Raw genomic sequence first — 21,014 nt, 5'->3', positions numbered from 1 at the left:
CTCGGAGAGCCATTGCTTTCATCCTCAGAGTTGTCCCTCACCATCATGGTGGCTGCTGGGTAAAGAAAAACAAAGCATAAATAACTTCAGTTAAAGACCAGGTTGGATGCTCAGCTGATGTGAGCTGGCAGAGTTGGAAAAAGCCGAGAGAGCTGCCCCACAGCAGCAGGAGGAAAGGTCCTCAGCTTCAGACCTCCAGGAAAGCGGTACATAAGCTCGGGGAGGGGGGACTTTAAAAGTGGTAAATACTTCTCTCACTCAGACAGTCTGAAAAGCAAACCACATTCTGATTTACTTCAGAAAAATGCCATTTATATTGTAATTGAGAAAATTTGGTTGTAACAACGCAGGCATTTTTCAGTGATGATCATACAGCTGAAATTTTGTCCAAAAAAGGCAGCGTTCCTTTGGTGTGAAGAGGACTTGTTTGGTGTGAAGGGTTAAAGATGCTATGGCTAGGGCAGGAAGCATTGCCTATCATTAAGGTAATGTAACACTTTCCTTTGAAAGCTTTTTCAATTGCTTATGATTTGCCAGATTTTAAACCAATTAGGCTGAAATTCTCCATGCTGGTTACTTATTTTCTGCTGAACTGTCTGGGAAAGGTTTCATCAGAAGTCATTTAATCCTTTCTGAAAGAGCAATTGGGAAAAACTGCTTTGCCTATAGTGAAAAAAATAATCCTGTAACTATATTACTAAGCAGCTGCATGTTTTGCAAGGGAAAGGCAGGTACGTGACCACCTCCAAGGCCCCTCGCTCAACACTCGGCACTAGGAGCGTGCCCAGCAGCAGAGTGTAACTCCTTGGTTACCTGAAGTCCCACAGCCCTGCTCAAGTCACTTGGAGGATACATCCCCGCCTTGCATCTAATGCAAGTGATGAGTCAGTTAAGGCTGACAACAGGGAAGATTAAAAAATGACAAGGACTGTGAGAAGAGGGGGGGATGGAACACCAGCAAGGCATACTGGGACTGAAAACACTACACAGAGGAAACTGGGACTGTATTAAAAAGAAAAAAAAAAAAAGATGCAGCAGAGGGAATGGCTGAACCAGGATGCTGTGGGAGGCTGGGCAGGGAATTAGATGGTGAAAGCTGCGAGTGGGATGAGGAAGTGTGTGCGCGTGTATGCGTGCATGAGCATGTGCACACAGGCAGCCCAGCCCTTGCAGAACTGTAGAAGAAAAGGTAATGAACTGGGGGAGAAAAACACAGGACAGAAAGTACCTAGGAGATAACAAGAAAATTTTGTGAATCTTCTTTTTCAATAACCTTGTACATATACTTAGTTTTGACAATTAGTTTTCAGCTTGTCACTGCTGAAAAATGTGTTTGGGGGAAGTCTGAAGAGCAGTACTAAAGGGAAAGGTAGAACTTTCTCAGCTGACTTGGGCATCTTGTATCCATTTACTGTTCCCTGAACTGTGTATAGGATCATGACCTGATTGTACCTCTTGTTCTTCCATTGCCTTGTGAAGGACCAGGAGCCAACATTGTTGTTCATTTGTACCAAATCAAGCAGGTCTATTTAGTCTAGGACATACAGGTTGTACCTTTTCCTAAAAACCTTAATTTGGCTGGCTTGATTTTAAACTATCAGCTGGCCTCAGGCCTCAGCCTGAGGATGAATGCAGCATTTCAGTGATGTAGCAAAGACTGAGCATATAGGTGAGGCTGTATCCCGCAAGGGAACTCCGCCATTTGGAAGAAGTCCCAAGCTGCATATGAGAGGTGGCCCATGGGTCACACCAGTGAGCTGTCCAGCCCACTGCTCTGCTTCCAACAGTGGCAAAGGCAGATGCTCTTTAGGAAGAACACGTGAGGCTGGTCCCCTTCTCCTAGTACCCAGCATCCACAGCTATTGGATTAGGGACACTAGAGGGTTTGTTCCTGCCTCCTCCTTTTAGCATAAAGACCCATTAATTTGTCTAATCTGTTTTTGAACATGCTAATGCTGGCTACCTCCACAAGCTCCTGTGCTGGCAAGCTCCAGAGGTTCACTACCCACCTGTGTAAGCAAGTACTTTCTTTTATCTCTTTTAAACTGATCTTTTGCTAGTTGCCTCAAGTGTCCCCTAGATCCCATACCTGGTTCTTGTAAACAACAGTTATACACTTGGTTTAGCCAGCACATTCATAATTTCGTAGATCATGATTACATCACCCCATTGCCTCCTTCACTCCAGAGTGGAGTCCCAGTATTGTCAGTCTTTGTAAGGCAGCAGCTTCACACCACAACCACTTTTGCTGCCCTTTAACTCTACTACAAGAATGCACCAGTGTTTTATGTAGCAGCAACATTACACCCTCTGTCCTGTTCCTAGTAACTTTCTTACGAGTTCCCACATTTTATTGGGTTTTGTTTGCCATTGCATACTGAGCTGATGATTTCAGAGAACCATCAGCAATGGCTCAGAGATCTATTTCCTAAGTTGTAACTCTCAGTTCGAAGTCTGATATAGATATTTTTTCCTAGATGCATTGCCCTGGATTTATCTATATTAAAGTTCATCTCCCACCTTTGAGCCAGCTCCGTTTGGTGAAGTCCTCATGGCCTGCACAGAGAACTTGACTGTCTGAAAGAACTTAGTATCATCTGCAAACTCTGCAATGCCAGTGACTCCATGGTATGAGCTGGTTCAACTGCCATTTTAAATTAGTTGCTTGGTTAACTCTTATAACTCCCTAGGAAAGAGAAATCCCTCCAAAATCCCCTTGAGGTTTGAAGGCTAGTTTCCTCTTCTCTGACCTAGTAGAGCTCCCTGGATTTCAATCACAAATGATTTACAGATGTCAATAAAGCCAACTGTGTCCTGTAGGGAAAAGCGTGAAGGGTATTGTCTCCAGCTGCCTCTTGGCTTCTCGGAAAAGGAACTTTGCTTTATATTAGTGACCTGGGATTGTTCTTGATAAATATGAAATTTGTAATATAACCACACTGACATAAACATGAAGTAGTGTATGGTGCTAAGCTGTTGCTATGCACGCTTATAATAAAAAGATGAAGTGTAAGCCCCATCCTTTCAGATGAATCACAGCATTTATAATGAGTGTTCCTAATTGCACTCCTGGGAGCTTTGCTTATTTGGAAATGAGGGTATGTAGAAGCCCCGGGTTACTACTCGGGGGATGACGTCCCTAAAGAGTGTGAGGACAGGGAAGGGCTTTCTGTGGTTGTAGCTCCATCTTCTGGTACTAGCTGGCCTGACCGCTGCCTTTTAGTCACAGGCTACAAGTAACTTGTTCTCTTTGGAGGTCTTCTTTAATGAAAAAAATTAGGGTATATAGGGAGCAAGTAAATCCACCACGAATCTCTTCTGATATGCTTTCAGCCAGAGACCCCCCTGTAAATTCATGACACTGTGGCAGTTCTTCATCTTAGGAGTTTTATGTGACATTGCACCTCATATACCCTGTCCAACACTGTCAACCCTAAACCATTCACAATCCACAAGTCAGGCCCCCCAAAATAATGAGATTCTACAAGTGCTGGCTATTTATCTTGGAGTCTTCACACATTCTAAATCTGCCATGGCCACAAAGGCTATTTCTCCCTTAATGGCAGCAGCTATTTCAGCAGTGACTTACCCCAGCAGCAGGATCCTTAAGAGAAAAAGCAAATGACACAAGGCCGAGGAATTTATAATACCATTTGTTTCAAAGATCAGCTCTATTCAGTGCTGAGGGAAAATTCTGTTCTTACTTCCATTAGTGAAATTCCTCGCTGGCGACTGGACCTCAAAGGAAGTTACATTTATATAACTAAAAGAAGAATTTGGCCTCTCCTTCACCATGAAATTTCTCTCTGAGGTAGCTCAGTCTTTTTCTAAGGACATTTGCTCTAGCTAAGAATCAGACTTGTTGTTTGAGAAATTCATTATTGGATATATTTGCTTTTTATTGTAGGTCAGGGACTTGGCCCAGTAACAGCTGCCACTGCTGTGGGTAGGTCTGGCATGTCTTAGAGCTCAGATGACACCTCTGCCCAAGTCCTCCTTCTTTCTGTCCCCCAGCTTGTCTCCAGAACCCATGGCGATTGGAGCCAGCGAATGGAGAGGAAGAGGAGAACTACTCCTGCCCTTCTTCCAACTCTTAGAGCTGGTATCAAGTTGGGAAGTGGACCTGGGAAGTGGAGAACATTCTCCCTTCTCCTCTGCTCCTGAACTTTGGGTTAAAGCATCTGGTGATGATTCACTTTGCCTCTTATTCCAACAGCCCAAGGCTCAAAGCTGGCCTTACAGGTTCCCCAGGGCTTCAGATCCCAGGCCAAGGTATTTACAGTTTGAAAAATGGGTATATTAAGGAGCCAAATGCTGGATTCAATGCCAGACTTTATACGGGGGCACATGGAGCCATGTACAAAGGTCTTAATCTCCTTTTCTAATCAGTAGGCCTCTAACTCCATTTCCCCATTTGCCGTAACTTTGTATGTGATCTTGGTGGAACCCTCTTGAGACCACCTGTGCCCTTTGGTGCTACTGCACAGTGAATCATATCCCAATACACCACATTGGTTTCTGGGTTGTCCAGCCTGTCCAGATCATGCTGCAGCTCCCTGCTTTCTTTCCAAAAACAGGGAAGAGGCATGGAGAAGATGCTTGTTTAGGTCTTAAGGTGGCATAGAGGTGTGACCTAGCTGGGGTGTTCACCTGGACCCAGGAATCTGGAAATACTTCCAGGTCATGCAATTTGGGAATAGTATGACCTATGATATAATTAATTACATTCTTAATTTATGCTGAACTATGTTTTCCACTTGAAAAGTAATCACAACGAAAAATGGCTATTGTCCTTGTGTGGGACAAAAAAAGAGGCAGCAAGATGTTTATAGGAACAAAACACTTTTTGCTTCATTGGTTTGTCTCGTAAAGCTTAGCGAACCTAGAACGACACCTAAAAGTGTGTTGGCATTCCTGGGCACTGTGGGTAGAACTGCCCAAGCATGTAATCAGATCACTAGGAAGCCCCAGCACCTTTGTACAGGGCAACGGGACTGTGAGGTCCCAGCTCTGCAGCAAGAGTAGTGCAGGAGGATCCTTTCTTCTCCAAGGAAACCCTCTGAGCTTGTTCTGATCTGCTGTTTATTGTGCCACACCACTGGTCCAGTGACACAGGCCACACCTTGCTGAGATGACCAGGAAAAGGTGTTTCGATGAGACTAAAATCTCCAGTAATTCTTTTAATATCGTTAGTAATGCTGCAATCGCATATGGATCCACAGGGGTCAGTCCTTGCACAACAGCCTTTCTGGAGCCAGGCACAAGAGGTCAGACACTTGATGTGTTGAACATAAGTATATGAACATTTTGTCCCTAACCTCCAGAATATTTATAGATATTTGCAATAATCCCACAGCAAGAAAGGTGTTAAAACCACACCTAGACATAGTCTGACTTGATCACTGTGTTCCCTTGAAAGGTAGCCTGAGAAGTTAGTTGCCAAAACTTAGCTGAGGTTTCTGAACTGAAAGGTGCTGTGTCCTGGCAGGCTTAAGGCAGGCAATATTTTGCTAACGCCAATAATTTAGGGTTCAAACATGTTGTAGAGGAGGAAGCAACTGAAACCTGCAGATTCCTGAGGACCTATTTCCTCTTACGGTGCAGCAGGTAGATCAACACCTCAAACAGGAACTCTATTTAGCCTATTTACAATTGGATAATCAAAAATTAATGTCAGAACACCCAGAAACTATGATATTTGATCTAGTAATGCCAGTTTGGCAGTTAAACCTCCCTTTGACTCATAATCCTTCACAAACAGTCATTCTACCTTTTAACCCTGTGTAACTAACCGCCAGAGTAATACCGCCATGGCAGAGACAGAAGCGTGACAGGTCACACACAATCCACGCTATACTGCTTCCTTCCTGCCCACAGCGGGCAGCAGTAGGGGCTGCTGGGCAGGGCACTGACCTCCCACTTGAGAAACCAGGTTTCCCTTTCCTCCTCCACCACAGATGTCCCATGCGAGGCCTTCGGCAAGTTGCTTAGTGTCTCTGAGTCTAAGTCTCCCCCCACCTGTGAAATGAGAATAGCACTTCTCCTCTTTCTAGGAGCACCCTGAGAATAAGAGAGTAAGTTTTGAGCTGCTCCGGTTAGAAGGGTGTTTAGATAAGCACCATAATGGACCAAAAGAAACTTAACCCAGCAGGAGAAAGGGGGACAGTCATGCTGAACTCAACTTCTAAAAAAAATTTAAATACTTTCCATTGCTGTTTACTGATTTTAATACATCAGATTTGCTTTTTTTTTTTTTCTGGTGGTTTTCTTTGTGTCTTGACAAAGACCAATGTGTCATGACCAATTGTACAAAACACAGCTGAGAAAGAAATACAACACGCTTTCACTTTCAAAAAGTTTTTCATTTTGTAAGATTGAAAAGAGCAACGTCCTATTTGCACCTCAGTTTGAGAACTTGTGGTTCACCGTTATCCACTGACAAGACCGGGGAAGCCTTTCTGTACAGCTTGGAGATCCTGGCAACGGAGCATGAAATGCATCAGGACACTAGTGTCCAGAGGTCAATTTCACAGTATAAAGATAAAAATGGAACAGACGTGCTACCAGAGTTTTAAGCTCTCTTAACATTACTTTTTCAAATTCAGATGGGAAAATGATGAATGACATTTTTCAAAGTTATAAAGCAAATGCAAAAATACTACGATTAGAGAAAATTCAACAGGAATCAGCATTGTCGTCAGGTTTTGGAAGCTAATGAGAAAGAAGACAGTGGTCTAGTGACTTTCCAGTGTTTTTTCTTTAACTTTCTATGAAGGACATGGGTTTGCGCGATCGCTGGTTCTGCCTCTCTTACCTTTTACAGCTGCATTTTAAGGCAGCATTTTACAGCAGCGTAACTTCACTTACGTCAGGAGTTAGAACCAATGTACAGAGCCAGAGAAATCATGAGAATCTGAACAGACTGATCCTGTACGTATAAATAATCACTGCAGGACCTGTGTCACTCTGGGTTATTTCCAGGCGTTCAGTGAGACAGAGGCAGAGTCAGGGCTTCTGCAAAGCACTTGCTGTGCGTATTTTCTGAGCAGGTTCTAACGAAGTTTCAGCTTTCTAAAATGTGCACTTTCATTTCTCTTTAGCTATAAGCAACAAAATCGTGCTTCTCCCTGCACCCTTTGAAGGAAAGCCTCCTTAGAGAGAGCTTATTTACCAGCAGCTACTACACAGTTGTATCCAAAATACCATGAAATATTTTCTGATTCTAAGAGTAGGGACCTGCATGATATCTGCAGACTGCAGCTTCACATCAAATAGAGATGTTTGATGAAAAGACTGTTTGGCATCTCTGGTCTTATTCCTTTCACCTTAAATTCATTAAGACAAATGATCTCCCTATATTTTCCCCTACTCCTTACATTCTTTGGAGAGGTCTAAGCTTGTATTCTTCAAGGTCATGGGTTGGGGATTTTTTGTATACAGAAGAATGAGATTTATTAGAACCAGCTTGTATGTATCACCTGTAATACCTATCACAAGGATTATGTGTTATTCTCATATCAGTACTTGCACACAGACATCCCAGCATGCACATACCATTTCTAAGCCACACCTATCCTTTTTTTAACTCCCTGTAAAAAGTAACACAAAACTAACTACTGGCCTTTTTTTTTTTTTTTTTTTAAAGAATGTAACTGCTTGTTCCGGTCTCCTTCCTTAGATCTTCCTTGAAGTACAGCAAAACTCTTTTTGTACTAACAGAAGATTTCCATTTTTCACTCCTTTTAAGCTATGGAAACCATTCTTCATTACTGTAGTTTTTACCTTTATCTCTTCTCTGCCCTTTGTTTCTCTTTGATACTTAAGACAAAGTTCAGCCTTTCCTCACTATACGGTTTCCATGCTATGCTAACCACACTCTGCTATCTGGACTTCTACAAGTAGCTCCAGAGACTTCAATGGCACCCACCAATCATCATCTTTACACCTCATGTTTGAGCTCAGAGGTTAGATACAAGTGCCAACTAAACCTGGACAGCTTTTTAATTGACACCATGTGTGGGATCCACACTCCATAGGTTTAAATAGGCAAAAAAGTTAAGATCTTTCCCCCATCATCCCAGTTGGCTGCAGAGACTGCAGCTGTGGCAAGCATAGTCTGTGGTGTGCAGTGCACAGCCAGGTTGCGGGATGAAGGAAAAGCCACACCGAAGACCAGCGCCCATTTGCAATGCTGTTGTAGCCGATCTTACCCTTCTCCTCACTGGTATTCACACTGTGGCATGTGGCAAAATGCTATACAAAACTAGCACCAGTGTAATTGTGCCTTCTCAAGAAACCTTGGCCTTACTTTGATATGTCTAGCATCAGGTAAAAGTTGCAAAGTAGTTTTTTTGCTACTTTCCAAAGACAGAATTAATAACCAGACTACTGCCATAAATATATTAAGTAACTTTAATGCTGCTTAGCGTCTTTGTTATATACTTTCATCCATATACTCCAGTGTAAATATATTTTATACAATATGAAATATTTTTAAAAGTATATGGCTCTAGATAACATGCTCACAAAACAAATTTCAATGCAAGTAGAGAATTAGAAAAAAAAAATCAGCCAGAGTACAAAATTTTTAGAAGATAAAAATTTCAGAAAACAAGAAATATGAAAACATCCCATCGCAGTAATTCAGGACAACCAAGTGGTTCCAGTAGTCAGAAGGGCTGCCACTCACTGCTATGCCATCCGTAAGAACCCATCCTGGGTCAGCAGCGACTGCAAGGCACTACCGAGGGCGGTTGGTTCTCAGAGAACCTTGCACCTGACAAGTCTGATAAAGTAACCTTCATAGCAGACACCCTTGTTGGCTCAAGGAGAACGAGTAGGCCTGGGAATGAAGAAAGTCCTGTCTTCCCTTGCACAACCACTGCTGGTCTCTGCAGAATATTCAGGTGCACTGGCAAGATGCGTCGAGCAAGTTGTTTTATGAATGACAGGGAGCCTTTATTCTCACAGGTTATCAATTTGGCACAATGGCAAAAATTATTTACTAGCATTATAAAAAAAAGTTTCACCATCTGCAAAACGGCATGAGTGTTAGGGAGCGGAGCACAACGCTACCATTTAATTCTGTTAAATTAATTTTCTAAGTATAATATCGCATGTCATTATACAACAGGGATATTTAAGAGAGGCTCCATTAAACTTCATTCATGCCAAAAGCAAACTCCGTAGTGGGCAGACCGCTTTGCATACACTGCTTTTAGTAAGATGTTGCACAGGCATCTGTCTAAATAAAAACACCTTTACAACACTGCAGGTTTATAATGCAACAAATAACACACTGCAAGAATTGAGGTCAGACATTATTCACCATTTGGTAACATTCCATTCAAACGATATTGACTCACATAATAAGTAAGAAATGCAGCACTTGAAGTAACAAAAACAAAGCTGTACTCCAACAAAGTGAAACAGTGCAACTATTCCTGTTAAACAAAAATATACCATGTATATACACACACACAATACAGATGCACTGTTTTGTTTTGCAGTATAAATAGATCTGATTAAGCTAAATTCCTAAAACTAATTAACTACTGACTGACAGTCCCAAACAGTTTCCATCTCCTAAGGAACACAGTAAGCTTTAAGGAGCAGATGACCATAGCTGGATACAGCTACAAAAGTTATCAAAAGATTTCACTGAAAGATATTGAAAATATTTTCTCTGTATGACAAAGTTACTAATATATACTAACTTGGTGTCACAAGGTCAGCCCGGGCTCTGATCATGCAAGGAGCAGCACACAGAAAACCCATGACTTTACCAGGAGCCTCAAGGCCCTGCCTGTGTGGAATGCATTGTAACGCTGCAAAACACTTAAGGCCCAATCCCAGGACTTAACAAGGGGGGCGCTTTTAGCTGCCTATACAGTTAACATGTTGGTTTAGTTTCCATTTTTTCCCTCTTCTGATTTAGCACTAGAATTCTGTTATCTGCTAATGACATATCTGTTTATCCCTGAATTCTATCATACTATATAATGAGTGGGCTTCTAATGAATACAAAATAAAAGTAAAAGTTAGAATAGGAAGAGATGGAAACTTGTTTTCTGGTAAGGAAATGCCTGATTAGGGGTTATTTGCATTTCAGCACTTTACAACAGATTTTAAGCAAAAAAAAAAAGAAAAAGTCTTTTTGAAATTAGATTACAGTAAAACAGACAACTAGCACTTAATTTGATCCGAAGTGGAACACTCAGGCATTAACCTCTCTTCAACTGCTATAGCCTCCATCTCCTTAGCGCCAGGGCTGTGCTGCAACCATAACAAACAGCTGTTGCAAAGGCAAAAATCTAGAGGAGCAGGGAAAAAAAAAGACGACAAAAGAAAAAAGTGAATCACACATTATATTGTCCTACAATTTTTCTTCTATTCTAAATGAATACAGGAACACAAATGATTCAGAAGTTACCTGCCCCAGCCAAAGTGCTTGAGGTAAAGATAGGTTTGGGATCCTCTAAAGTTTTCTCAGGAACCTGCCTGTTATAACCCCATGTTATTGCTTTTAACTTGCTTGCTTCAGAAGACATTTTGAAATAGAATATGAAACAGAATGCCTGCATAAGTTATGCTACAAAGTAATCATGCGTGTATGTACACCGTGTATTTAAATTTTCTCTTATCTAGACTGATCAAACGTTAAACTCAGATTTGTTTCCAAGTGAATGCCTTTACCAGCAAACAACTAAGATGTCCCTCTAGACAGCAGAACTCTTTTCTTGCAGAAAAAGGTTCAAATCTGGCCTCCCTAACAAGATAACCAGCCATCAGAACAGCTTCCTGAGAAATGCCAGGAAGTTACTATTGCTTAAGAACTGAATTGAATAGATTTGAACGGAAGGTCATGCCACAGAAAGCTTGAAGATATAATGTAAACCAGAGGAAAGAAATGAGAAACTGAATTGCTGAACGAAATAGTTTCTCATCTTGCCTCGTGCTAACAATGGATTGTCTCCAAGAACATATGAATTCAAGCATGTCATAACAACCTATCCCTTGCTTTCCATACATGGGTTAATTTGACAGTTTGAAGTTTTGAATAGATGCTACTCCGTAGAACTACCACCCACATAAAATGAACATATATATTTTTAATCACAATATACAAAAGTAATTTTAAGAGACAAAATATTAGCAACCTTTCATTTTTTTTTCCATGTAGATCACAGGATTGTTTTAATGAAGTGTTTCAAAGGATTACAAATTTTTTCTCTATGCCCTGACTTTCTAATTACATACTTTTGGAAAAAATGCAAAGACACTAAAGACTACAGTTATCTGATTCGCCATTTCCCAGCATCTCTTAATTAAAAATACTGAGGTAAGTTACAGAAGAGTCTCCTCTGCCCCTATCTTGAGAGGGTTGAGCAGCTTGAGGAACTGAATTTTCCCTTGGAAATATAGTATGGAAAGGGTCTCTTGGAGTCCTCAGTACCCCGTTGTCAGACAAAATGACTGAAGTCACCATATATTCAGTGGGATCTGAACACACTGAACAAGGATCGAAGAGCTACACTTAAAGGTAGATTTTTAAGATATTTGCTTAGTATAAAGCCCTCTCTCAGTTCAGGCACAGCTACAAGGCACCACCTCAGTCCTTGTGCCATACGGCCATACAGGGATCAGATGTGCTTGAGCGTGTTACCGCCAAGTGGGTAATGGCAAGGACTCTGGACTTGGAGATGTACATGCCCACCTCAACCCTTCAGAGCCTGGCTTGCCAAAGCAAAAGGCCTTTCCTTTTTATTCTCCTCTTGCAGAGAGAATGTGAACCTTACACCTTATGTTCATCTGTTTTTATCTTAAGATGAACTGAAGGTGTTTACTCTGCAAAATTTATGGTGTATTCAGTTTTAAGGACAACAGAGGGTTTTAAAAGCTTAATAAATATATACAGTTCCCTGAGGTATGCAAGACCCTCTGGATGGTACAAAAAATGAATAAGAGCAGTAGTTTCAGTTCTTTAAATTAATCCTACTGGCACACCTCTACTCGCCCTTCCAGGAGTCTAGCCAGGGAGAGAGCTAGAGCCTGGTATATTTTCTGACTCAGCTACACACACCCACATCACCAGATAAAGTGATTCAGTGATGATGCAACTACAGCGAGAAAAATGCAGTCTGAGCTTAGGCTATCAATAAAAGCACTCTAATCCTTGCCATAAGAGACAGCAGGGCCCTTGTGGATAACTTTCATGCGTGATGTAGTAAGTACATATCTGGAGCTTCAAAAGGAGCTAGTCCAAGGTTCCTTCCCCATGGCATATTCAGGACTATCTAAATGGTACAAAAAAATGCAACTGAAAGTTGGAGCACAGGCATGAAATTCGCACCTAATGCTTCAATGAGGGCTCAGTTGTTATCTTTATCTTCAATTCTAATAATCAACATTGCTTTTACAAAATATCTCCTCTAAAATTATAAGCCGTAGTGATCGTAAATTTAAAAGACTAGTGAAGAGTAGCAACCAAGCACCTACCACATTAACATTAGTTTATTCCAATATATTTTGCAAATATATTGGAATTGCTCTCAAAGACAATCCTTTCTCACAGCTCCTCTTTCTATTCCAGCTTTCTGTTAAGTTACCAAGTTGAAGGGCTGGCTACAAGGGCTTACAACAGACTTCTGTTCTCCAGATACAGATATATGAAATACGTACCGAGGCTGCTATACTTATGTTATAATCATGATCTTCTAGAATCTTCTCGTATGTGGTGGAATTTAATTTGAGGGGAAAGTAATGCAGAGATGTAGTTGCTGCTTGCAGTAGAAAAGCTCCAAAATAAAACACAAAAGTAGCCCCATGGAAAAGAAAATCCTGAAAAGCAAATAACGTAATCAGTCTGGGCTGCATTACATATCTAATTCTTCTAGTTGCAGTACAAATGAAACCCAACACTGAAACGTGAAATGAGCACTGATAACAGTAACTTCAGATAAGCAGTGTTAAATCTATCCGAGAGCTTAACCTGGACACATTTTCACAGTTGCTTGCAATTATAAGCAACTCACTAACATAATTAGTGATAAAGGGCAACTCTCCCTCTCCCCAAACCCTATATTCTTTCAATTTAAGAGGCACATGCTCATCTACATGTACATATGCTGACCAAAAGGTCACTTCAAAGCTATTAGAGCTTACATAACTCTCCATATGGCTTAGATAAAAAGAAGGGACATACAAGTCAACTTTATCACAGTTTAAACAGTACAACACAAGCCTGCAGTCCCCCAAATCCCTTCTCAGCTATAACCTAAACTCCAGAAGTCCCCCCCATGCTTAAATTTTGCTTCTCTAAATGCCCAGAAACACCTCAGCCTTGACACAGCTGAAGTTTACTTCCCGATACAATCAGAATCCAAGAACTGAGGCATTCCCTCAATTCTCTCTGACTTAGCTCTATCTAGAATACAGTAATCTGGAAGTACTTCATGATACTGTGGAATAAAATGCTTGAGACTTGTGAGGACAAGGGTTAGGATTTGCTTTAAATATGCTTCTCTCCTGGCCTTCTTTACATGATTCCTCCCCTCTGTCGTGAATGCTCGCTGAACACAAGTTTTAAATATCTAACTCTCATTTCTGGATTCTATTACTGGAGCACATGAAAACGCAGCTCTGGTGCCTAAATCTCTTTGAGGGTTATATTTCAGAGTCCAGTGTTACACGCAGCAAGATCCAAGACATGTTCCACCAGAGTTTTAAAATGTCTATTCTTCCAACGTCTCCTTCTGTTGTTGAGTCTGCAACGCTGACATCTGCACTGCACTGCGCTGCACTCAGTTCCTGAGTTTGTAGAACTTTATGTCTATACCTGTGCAGGTCTGCAAAAGCCATAGACAATTTTTAAAATTATACATAAGTGCATGTATGCTTTTTTATGATATCCACATTACACAGTGTCTATCTCCCGCACTAATGAATACTTTATGCACTTTCAATGCACCTGAGTGCAACGGACTACCAGTATGCCAACAGTGAGGACCCAGGGTGCACCATGTGTGAATCCATCACAACAGCACACAGCATTCATTTGTGTTGTACTAGAAATTACTGTGCAACATCCTTACCTACTGACTGTCTGATATCAAAGTGAGACTGGGCTGCATCTCCCTGTTTAGAGAATTGTTTCTTCATAGATGTGAGATTTTCTTTTTATTGAAAGAATTTTCTTTTCAAACTCATTGATTGTTCTGTATTTGATAGCAGCTAACGCTACTTAAATCACACCCTAGTCAGTTTTGATAAGTTACGATCTAAGCTGCTACTACAGTTTCTCATTCCACTTAGATCAGAAAATAATTTTCTAAATAACAATCATTTGAGGTTAGGTCATAGAGTGTACTGCTTTTCTTAATGACTGCTAATTACAAAACAGCTGCAGTAATTCCCATCTTCTGGTTTTCCACCCTGGCTGGGTTGTTGGGGTTTTTTTCCCATTTTTGAAAAACACTTCCTTCCTCTCAGAGTACCACCAGGAGGCCCCCCTGACATAAACAGAACTGCAAAAATGAAGGGGCAGAGGGTGGCTTCCTGGCTGGACAGCCTTCATGTGCTAGGCTTGCCAGATCGCAAGCTTTGGGCATAAGACACAGTCCCCCAGTCTCCAGTTCTGCTGTAACATCTGTACCTCATAGAAAAAACTAGTAGGGACGTACTCCAGCATTTGAGTGCTAATGCATCGGAGAAGCTGCAGTGCTCTGCTGCAGCTGGGGGAGGCACTTTTCCCCTCCAGACACTTACTGTTGTGGCTTCTCCTCGCTCACTCGAGCTGGCAGACAGACACACACATCTTTCATGCTGCTGCCTACACACACCGTGTCAGACTGCATGCAGGGGTGTGTGTGTTAACTGCGTGACAAATACCAGACCCCGTTATCATGGCCTGACATAGCCATTTCATAGCACAGGATTCCAGCAGCTTGATAGGTCTGTGTAAACCCACAGGTAATCAAGGACGTCCATTATTCTTGGGCTGCTAAATACCTACCGTGCAACTATGCCAGTGCTACCAGCTGTTCACTTGTGGCACCACTGCTCATGAAGGAGCATAAACAGCTCCATGAGGAAGACAGTGCTGACTGCGTACTCTCAGAAGACAAACTCTTTCATTTCCTTCATTCTCCTGCCAAACCCTCTAATTTCCTTCTCCTGGCAGCAATTACAGTGAAGCTATGTAGCATCAGTAAGGTTTCACGTTCATATAGTTATGGTTTCTGTGACAAAAAAATGCAACATCTTATCACAGAACCACACAGAATCACAGGTTGGAAGGGACCTCAGGGATCATCTGAGGGAAGGTTTTTAGTTTTTTAGTAATTGTTAGCATGGTGCCTAACTCTCCCTTGCTTCCACGCTTGTATAATCACTGAAACCTCATACAAAGTGTATGTAAAACACTACCAGATCTGCATGATATGTTAGTTCACATCTAATTTTGTAAATGAGTGTGTTGTGAGTCAGGCTGTAAAGGACAGTATTTGTCATACCATCTGGTTTAACACAGTGATGCACAGAGCGGTGTACTTCCACAAGGCTTCCCCCCATCTTTTCACTGTGTAGCGTCTTATTTAAGTATCTGTATTATTATCAATGGAGCTACTTATGACATAAGGTATTACTAAATGCAGGGTTGTCAGAATCCCATGCTATTTTTCAAAGTTACTTTTAAACTCCTGGAGTCTTAGACCACATCTTTACTCCAATATAACTAAGCCATGACTCTTCCCATTTTTGACCTAATCTCATGACCTGTAGCTTCCGAGTTCTATTATAAACTTAATGTACAAAATAGCAAAACCCATGTATTTATCTAAATACATGCCAACCTAAACGAAGCAGGTACATATTTTTATTTTATAGTAATAAAAATAGTTTTAGTGTTTCTAGTAATTATTTATTTGCAAGAGAAGGTAAAAAATCCTTGCAGATTGCTGCTAAAGAGTTTAGTGCCAACAAGTTACAGAACATTTGGGTACCTGAAAATAGTGGTCAAATGATCTATCTAGTATTGTTTTTGTTGACAGCTGGAAGGGGCTGGATTTCAGATACCACGTTTAGAGATAAACTGATTCACTCTGCATTTAAGATGTTGACTTAGTTATGACAGCTTTTTAGATTAAGTTGCAGAGTCATAGAATCATAGAATTATTAAGGTTGGAAAAGACCTCTAGGGTCATCAAATCCAACCATCAACCCAACACCACCAGGCCTCCTAAACCATGCCCTCAAGTGCCACGTCTACACGTTTTTTGAACACCTCCAGGGACGGTGACTCCACCACCTCTCTGGGCAGCCTGTTCCAGTGCCTGACCACTCTTCCAGTAAAGACATTTTTCATAGTATCCAATCTAAAGTCCCACAGATGAGCCACAGATTTAGCTTTTATACAAGTTGTGTAGCAATTTCCTGACAATGGAAGTTTTTCGGTAATTGATCATATACAAGGGGAGAAAATTAACAGTACAACAAATCACTGCCAGCATCAAGTAGCCAATGTGTAAGACACATTTATACAACTGTTACAAGATGAACATTTGTATAACATTTTCAATCTATTAAAGGCTATGCTGTCACCCAGCAACTCTTGAATAGATGCATGATTGTAAATTGGCAAACAGTTTCAATGAAACCCAGGACACTATTAATTTACTTAAGTTATGCACATGCTTAAGGGCTTTGTTGCATCATAACTTGTGAGGATGTTGCAGCATAAATTCCTGTAAAGGTCTCTGTACTTGTAACTTATTATTAGCCTAATTATTGCCTGTATTCTGCTGGAAAGCTGACACTGTGTGTATATGTGTTCACTATCAAAGTGCTAAAGTTCATTTTAATAGAATCCAGCCTGTTACCACTGATGGGCTTTGAAGTTATCAGTTACAGCTCCAGATTCATGAAGCTATATGGTTTGCTTTGAAGACCTTTGTTTTAAGGGACTGTCCATGAATAACTTGAACAGATAAATAACCACAGTTGTTGATACAAAGCATGCAATTCCAGCTACAATCAAGAAAAGTGGCAGTAGGAAAACTAAGCTGCATAGGAGGAAGGTGAAGGTGATCAGCAGTTACAAACAGTCATACTTGAGTATTTTAGAAGTTCTGGTCCTTTTGGAAGATTTTTTTGGAAATTCGCATTCTGATCACAGTTTTGCCACCTCTTATTATTCACTTCCAGTAATATAAAAGAGTGTGATACCATCTCGTGCTCAACTACTTGAGTGCTAAAAACTCTAAGTAAAAAACAGTTAATGACAACAAAGGAGTACATAAATTAGCAGTCAATAACCTGAGGTATCCATGCAGCTGCTAAAAACTGGAGCCAACAGCTTCCCTTTTTTAATAGGAAGGTACAGTCTGTGAGAACTACTGGCACAAGCAATAACAATCCCTTACAGCAAGAACCAAGCCTTGCCTTCACAATGAAGAAAAGCTAAGCAGAGTATAACTGCATCTGTAGTCTCACCAGGTTTCCTCTAAGAAAGATAAATGTTAAGTCTCCTAAAGAGATGTTATGCTATATCATACTGCAGGTTATGCTGTCTTTGATTACCTAAGGTCTAACAGCCACTCACTAATGCTGCCCTAACTTTAAGGAATTGACCCAAAAGTCAGCAGAAGACTTTATTAGGAACTGGAGAAGACTTCCTGGGTGCTTTAGTCCAATCTGTGTTATCTCAGACAACCACATCACACAATGTGTTCACAACTATATAATTTCCTTTACAATATTAGAAGTGTCTTTCTACCCCCCATGATTCACAGGGTGTTACTACCACTCCTCTAATAGTCAGAAAATATTTTCTGATTTCCAGTCCACAATTATTTCTGGCCATTTAAACCAATTTATTGTCATGCCTTGTTAAACTAGTCCTCTTTCTGCTGCTTATGCATTTTACGTGCTCATAGAGGACAAGTATACTCCTTCAATCAGTTTTAAAAGCTGGGTTCTTTCAGCCTCCATCATAAAACAGGTCCTGTATTTCCTCTGTCATCCTTGTAGCCCTACTCTTTCTGTTTCCAGTTTTGAACTTCTCTGTTTTGAAAAACTTTCCGCTAAAACAGAAGATCAGCATTAAGACTTAGGATCAGTACTTCCAATGAATGATTTTCAGTTTATAAAAAAATCAAAGGGAATCCTTAAATAAAGAAAAAAATCTTACCATCTGGTTCCAGTTGACAGCAATTCTATTTGCATAACCGAAGAGGAACACACAGAGGAACACAATGGACAGGAACCACGCAGTCACTGCTACAAACATTACCCATCCCTGCAGCAGCGGCAGTGGAACTCGGGTAGCAGCTACCAAAATCCAGACTATCGTTCCAAACAGCTGCAAGGAAAGGAATACAGATGATGAAGTCAGAGATACTTCTTTTCAGTCCTTTCTGCCTAAGAACTAATACCACACATCAACTCGTCCTCAGATTACTTTTAGAAACCAAGAGGAAACACTTCAAGAGTACTCAGAGAGCCCAAGTGCCATTCTCAGAAGTGATAGGCACTAAGTGGCTGTCAGAGGAAGCCCCTCTGAAATTCTTAAAAGCTCCTAAAATAGTCTTGAAAATGGAATTTACAAATGCAGGTGACTTGCGTGCTACTGCTGGAAATTTTACCCTTACTCTCATTTTGAGGGAAATGTAAGAAATGTGAAAACATGGTTCATGCATATACATATCTCTCTATATACACACTACAGTTAGCCCAACAAAGATGCACATAAGATTTGGATTCAATCTCATAGTGCTTAGCTTGGCAGTCCTAATCAGGTGAAATACAGAAAAGAGATGAAATTGCATCCTCTTTTTCAAAGCATGGGTAAGCAGATGCTGAAGAAGAACACATTAGGCAATAAAGTGAAAGAGAAAACTAGAATACAGAATAAGGCGAGTTGTAAATTATGTCGCAATGACTAGAAAAACATACAGCTTTCCAGAATTATCATGACCCAGGGAAGAATTGAGCACCACCAAGTTTCTTTTCAGCATATTGATCACAGCAAACAAGTGTTGGAGACGCAGTGCTATGATCAGCTGATGGAGAATTTACGTACTCTAAGGCTTGCCTGGTTTAATCAACTCTTGGCCTAACAAAGGGCACTATCTGTCCCTGCAAATGCTGCCTCTTTAGAAAAAAGGATAATTGCAGAAAATCATAATTGCCATCTGATGTATGTTCATTTATTGCGGAAAGATTTAACTTCATAGTCCAACCTGCTGTGTAGTGACAGCTACAATCAATTTCCAAGCAAGCTACTACTTTCCTGTTTAAATCCTACAGATTTACAAGTCTGAGGTTACATTTTCACATTCAGAGGACTTTCTTTTAAATCAAGGCTGGATGAGGGATACCTTTCAAAAGATGCCTGCTATAAGATTAGTTGGTTTCTCTCTTGTGTTACATTGCAGCAGCACATACGTAAAGATGCATTGCTAGTCTCAGTTCAGAACTCCCATGGGTTTATGTATTATCCTTCAAGTTGTTCTCTAGGGTTCCTTTTTTAGCTGCTGTGAAGAACCAAACTTTCTCTAGTTTCACAAGACTGCAGGTGCAAGTCTGTTACCCAGAGACCAGACAGTGATGGGGCAGTGAGGAAGCAGAAGGAATAACAGCAAGTGTCTGTTTAAACAAAAAGCAGAGACACATGAAAAGTTTTCAGTATTTTGAATGTGCAACCTTGTAGGCTTCTTTAAAAACAGATTTAGAAATCTGCTGTAGAAACTGCTAAACTCGGTGCCCACTGTAATGCTGTTTTCCTCACACTACACCTGTCCACTTCAGCTCGCCTGTGTAATAGGTTGGCCAACCTGATTAACATTTGTCCCTACTGACTCAGGGCCTGATTTAGCGCCTGGGCTTGTGCTCTGAGCTCTTTGCTCGTCTGCAGTTTTACAGCTCAGACTGGGACCCAAGCAGCATTCAACTCTGAGTTCAACAACAACAACAAAATTTAATAAAATCAGATGAGTTCTGACAAGGCTTTTTGTGGGTTTTGTGTTTTCTCCTACTAACTAGCGCCACAGTTCTACACCAGGAGGGTCTCACACGCACACGACACGAAACAGCCTCGCAGGAGTGTGCACAGGACCCGTAACACACCACACAGACCAAAAGCAGCGCATCCCCCCGTGGTGGATTTGTGGGTCTGGGGCTCCGTGCGGCTCTTCCCGCCTCCACGGGCCCCCGGTGCCGCCCGGCCCGTGGCGAGAGACCGCGGCGGGGCGGGCGGCAGGGAGTGCGACGGTCCCGCCGCCCTGCCAGCCATAACCCGCGTCCCGGACACCGGCTCCCGCCCCGCCGCAGCCGCCCCGGCCGCTGCACCTTTCCCGCTCACAAGATGGCAGGTGAGGAGCGCGGAGGGCGCAGAGCCACCGCTCGGCCGTCCCCGGGCGGAGGCACGTCCTGCCCCGTGCCCCCCCCCCCGGCTCCGGGCACCGCCGCCTACACGGGACGGCAGCGGGCAGCAAGCAGCGAGGCGCTGAGGGGAGGGAAAAGCGCGGGAAGGCCGGCAGCCGCCCGCCCCGTCCCTCCCCGGACTCACTATCTCCAGGAAGATGACGGCTCCCGAGTAGGTGCGCAGGATCTCTAGGCCGGAGGGCAAAGTGACCCGGGGTGGTGGGAAGTAGGCGGCGGGGTTCGGAGGCGGCGGCATGGACGAGGTTCCCCTGGGCAACATACTGCTGCGGTGGGGGCTGCTGCTGCTGCCGCCGCTGCCAAGCGCGGCGGGGACGGCCGAGCTGCGGCCAGGTGGGTGAGAAGGAGGAGGAGGAGGAAGAAGGGGGAGCAGGTGTAGGCAAGCCTGTGCGCGCCGCCCCGGCCACCTCCCTCCTGCCCGCCCCAGCGCCGGGCCCGCCTCGCCTCGCCCGGGCCTGGGCGGGCGTCCTCGGGGTGCCGGTGGCCGGAGCTGATTGGTTTCACCGCGGCCGGCTGGGCTCCCGGGCCTTCCCGGAGGGAGGCAGGGGCAGGGGCAGGGGCAGGTCCCCCCGGCC

At 42.4% G+C, this 21,014-nt stretch overlaps 2 protein-coding genes across 3 annotated transcripts in view; one reads left to right on the top strand and one right to left on the bottom strand.

The window, feature by feature from the left end:
- Window positions 1–8,394: 8,394 nt before the first annotated feature.
- MAL2 (mal, T cell differentiation protein 2) lies at window positions 8,395–20,900 on the bottom strand. Its single transcript, XM_075085663.1, has 4 exons — window positions 20,567–20,900; window positions 18,188–18,358; window positions 12,682–12,840; window positions 8,395–10,313 (listed from the first exon to the last, which is right to left on the bottom strand). Exons 1-4 carry the CDS (start codon window positions 20,699–20,701, stop codon window positions 10,242–10,244), a joined length of 537 nt encoding a protein of 178 aa, XP_074941764.1. The 5' UTR covers window positions 20,702–20,900; the 3' UTR covers window positions 8,395–10,241.
- TNFRSF11B (TNF receptor superfamily member 11b) overlaps window positions 20,358–21,014 on the top strand; it is a 102,433-nt gene continuing 101,776 nt past the window's right edge. The window contains exon 1 of one of the 2 annotated variants that reach the window (XM_075085653.1): window positions 20,358–20,597. The gene's annotated coding sequence lies outside the window, so the exon portion shown is untranslated. The remainder of the gene's footprint in view (window positions 20,598–21,014) is intronic. The other variant, XM_075085659.1, reaches the window with a different exon arrangement.

The sequence above is a fragment of the Phalacrocorax aristotelis genome, chromosome 2 (genome assembly GCF_949628215.1).
Source record: "Phalacrocorax aristotelis chromosome 2, bGulAri2.1, whole genome shotgun sequence".
NCBI classification, from domain to species: domain Eukaryota; kingdom Metazoa; phylum Chordata; class Aves; order Suliformes; family Phalacrocoracidae; genus Phalacrocorax; species Phalacrocorax aristotelis.
Note: the sequence above shows the minus strand (reverse complement) of the source record. Positions and strands in the feature narration are given on the sequence as shown.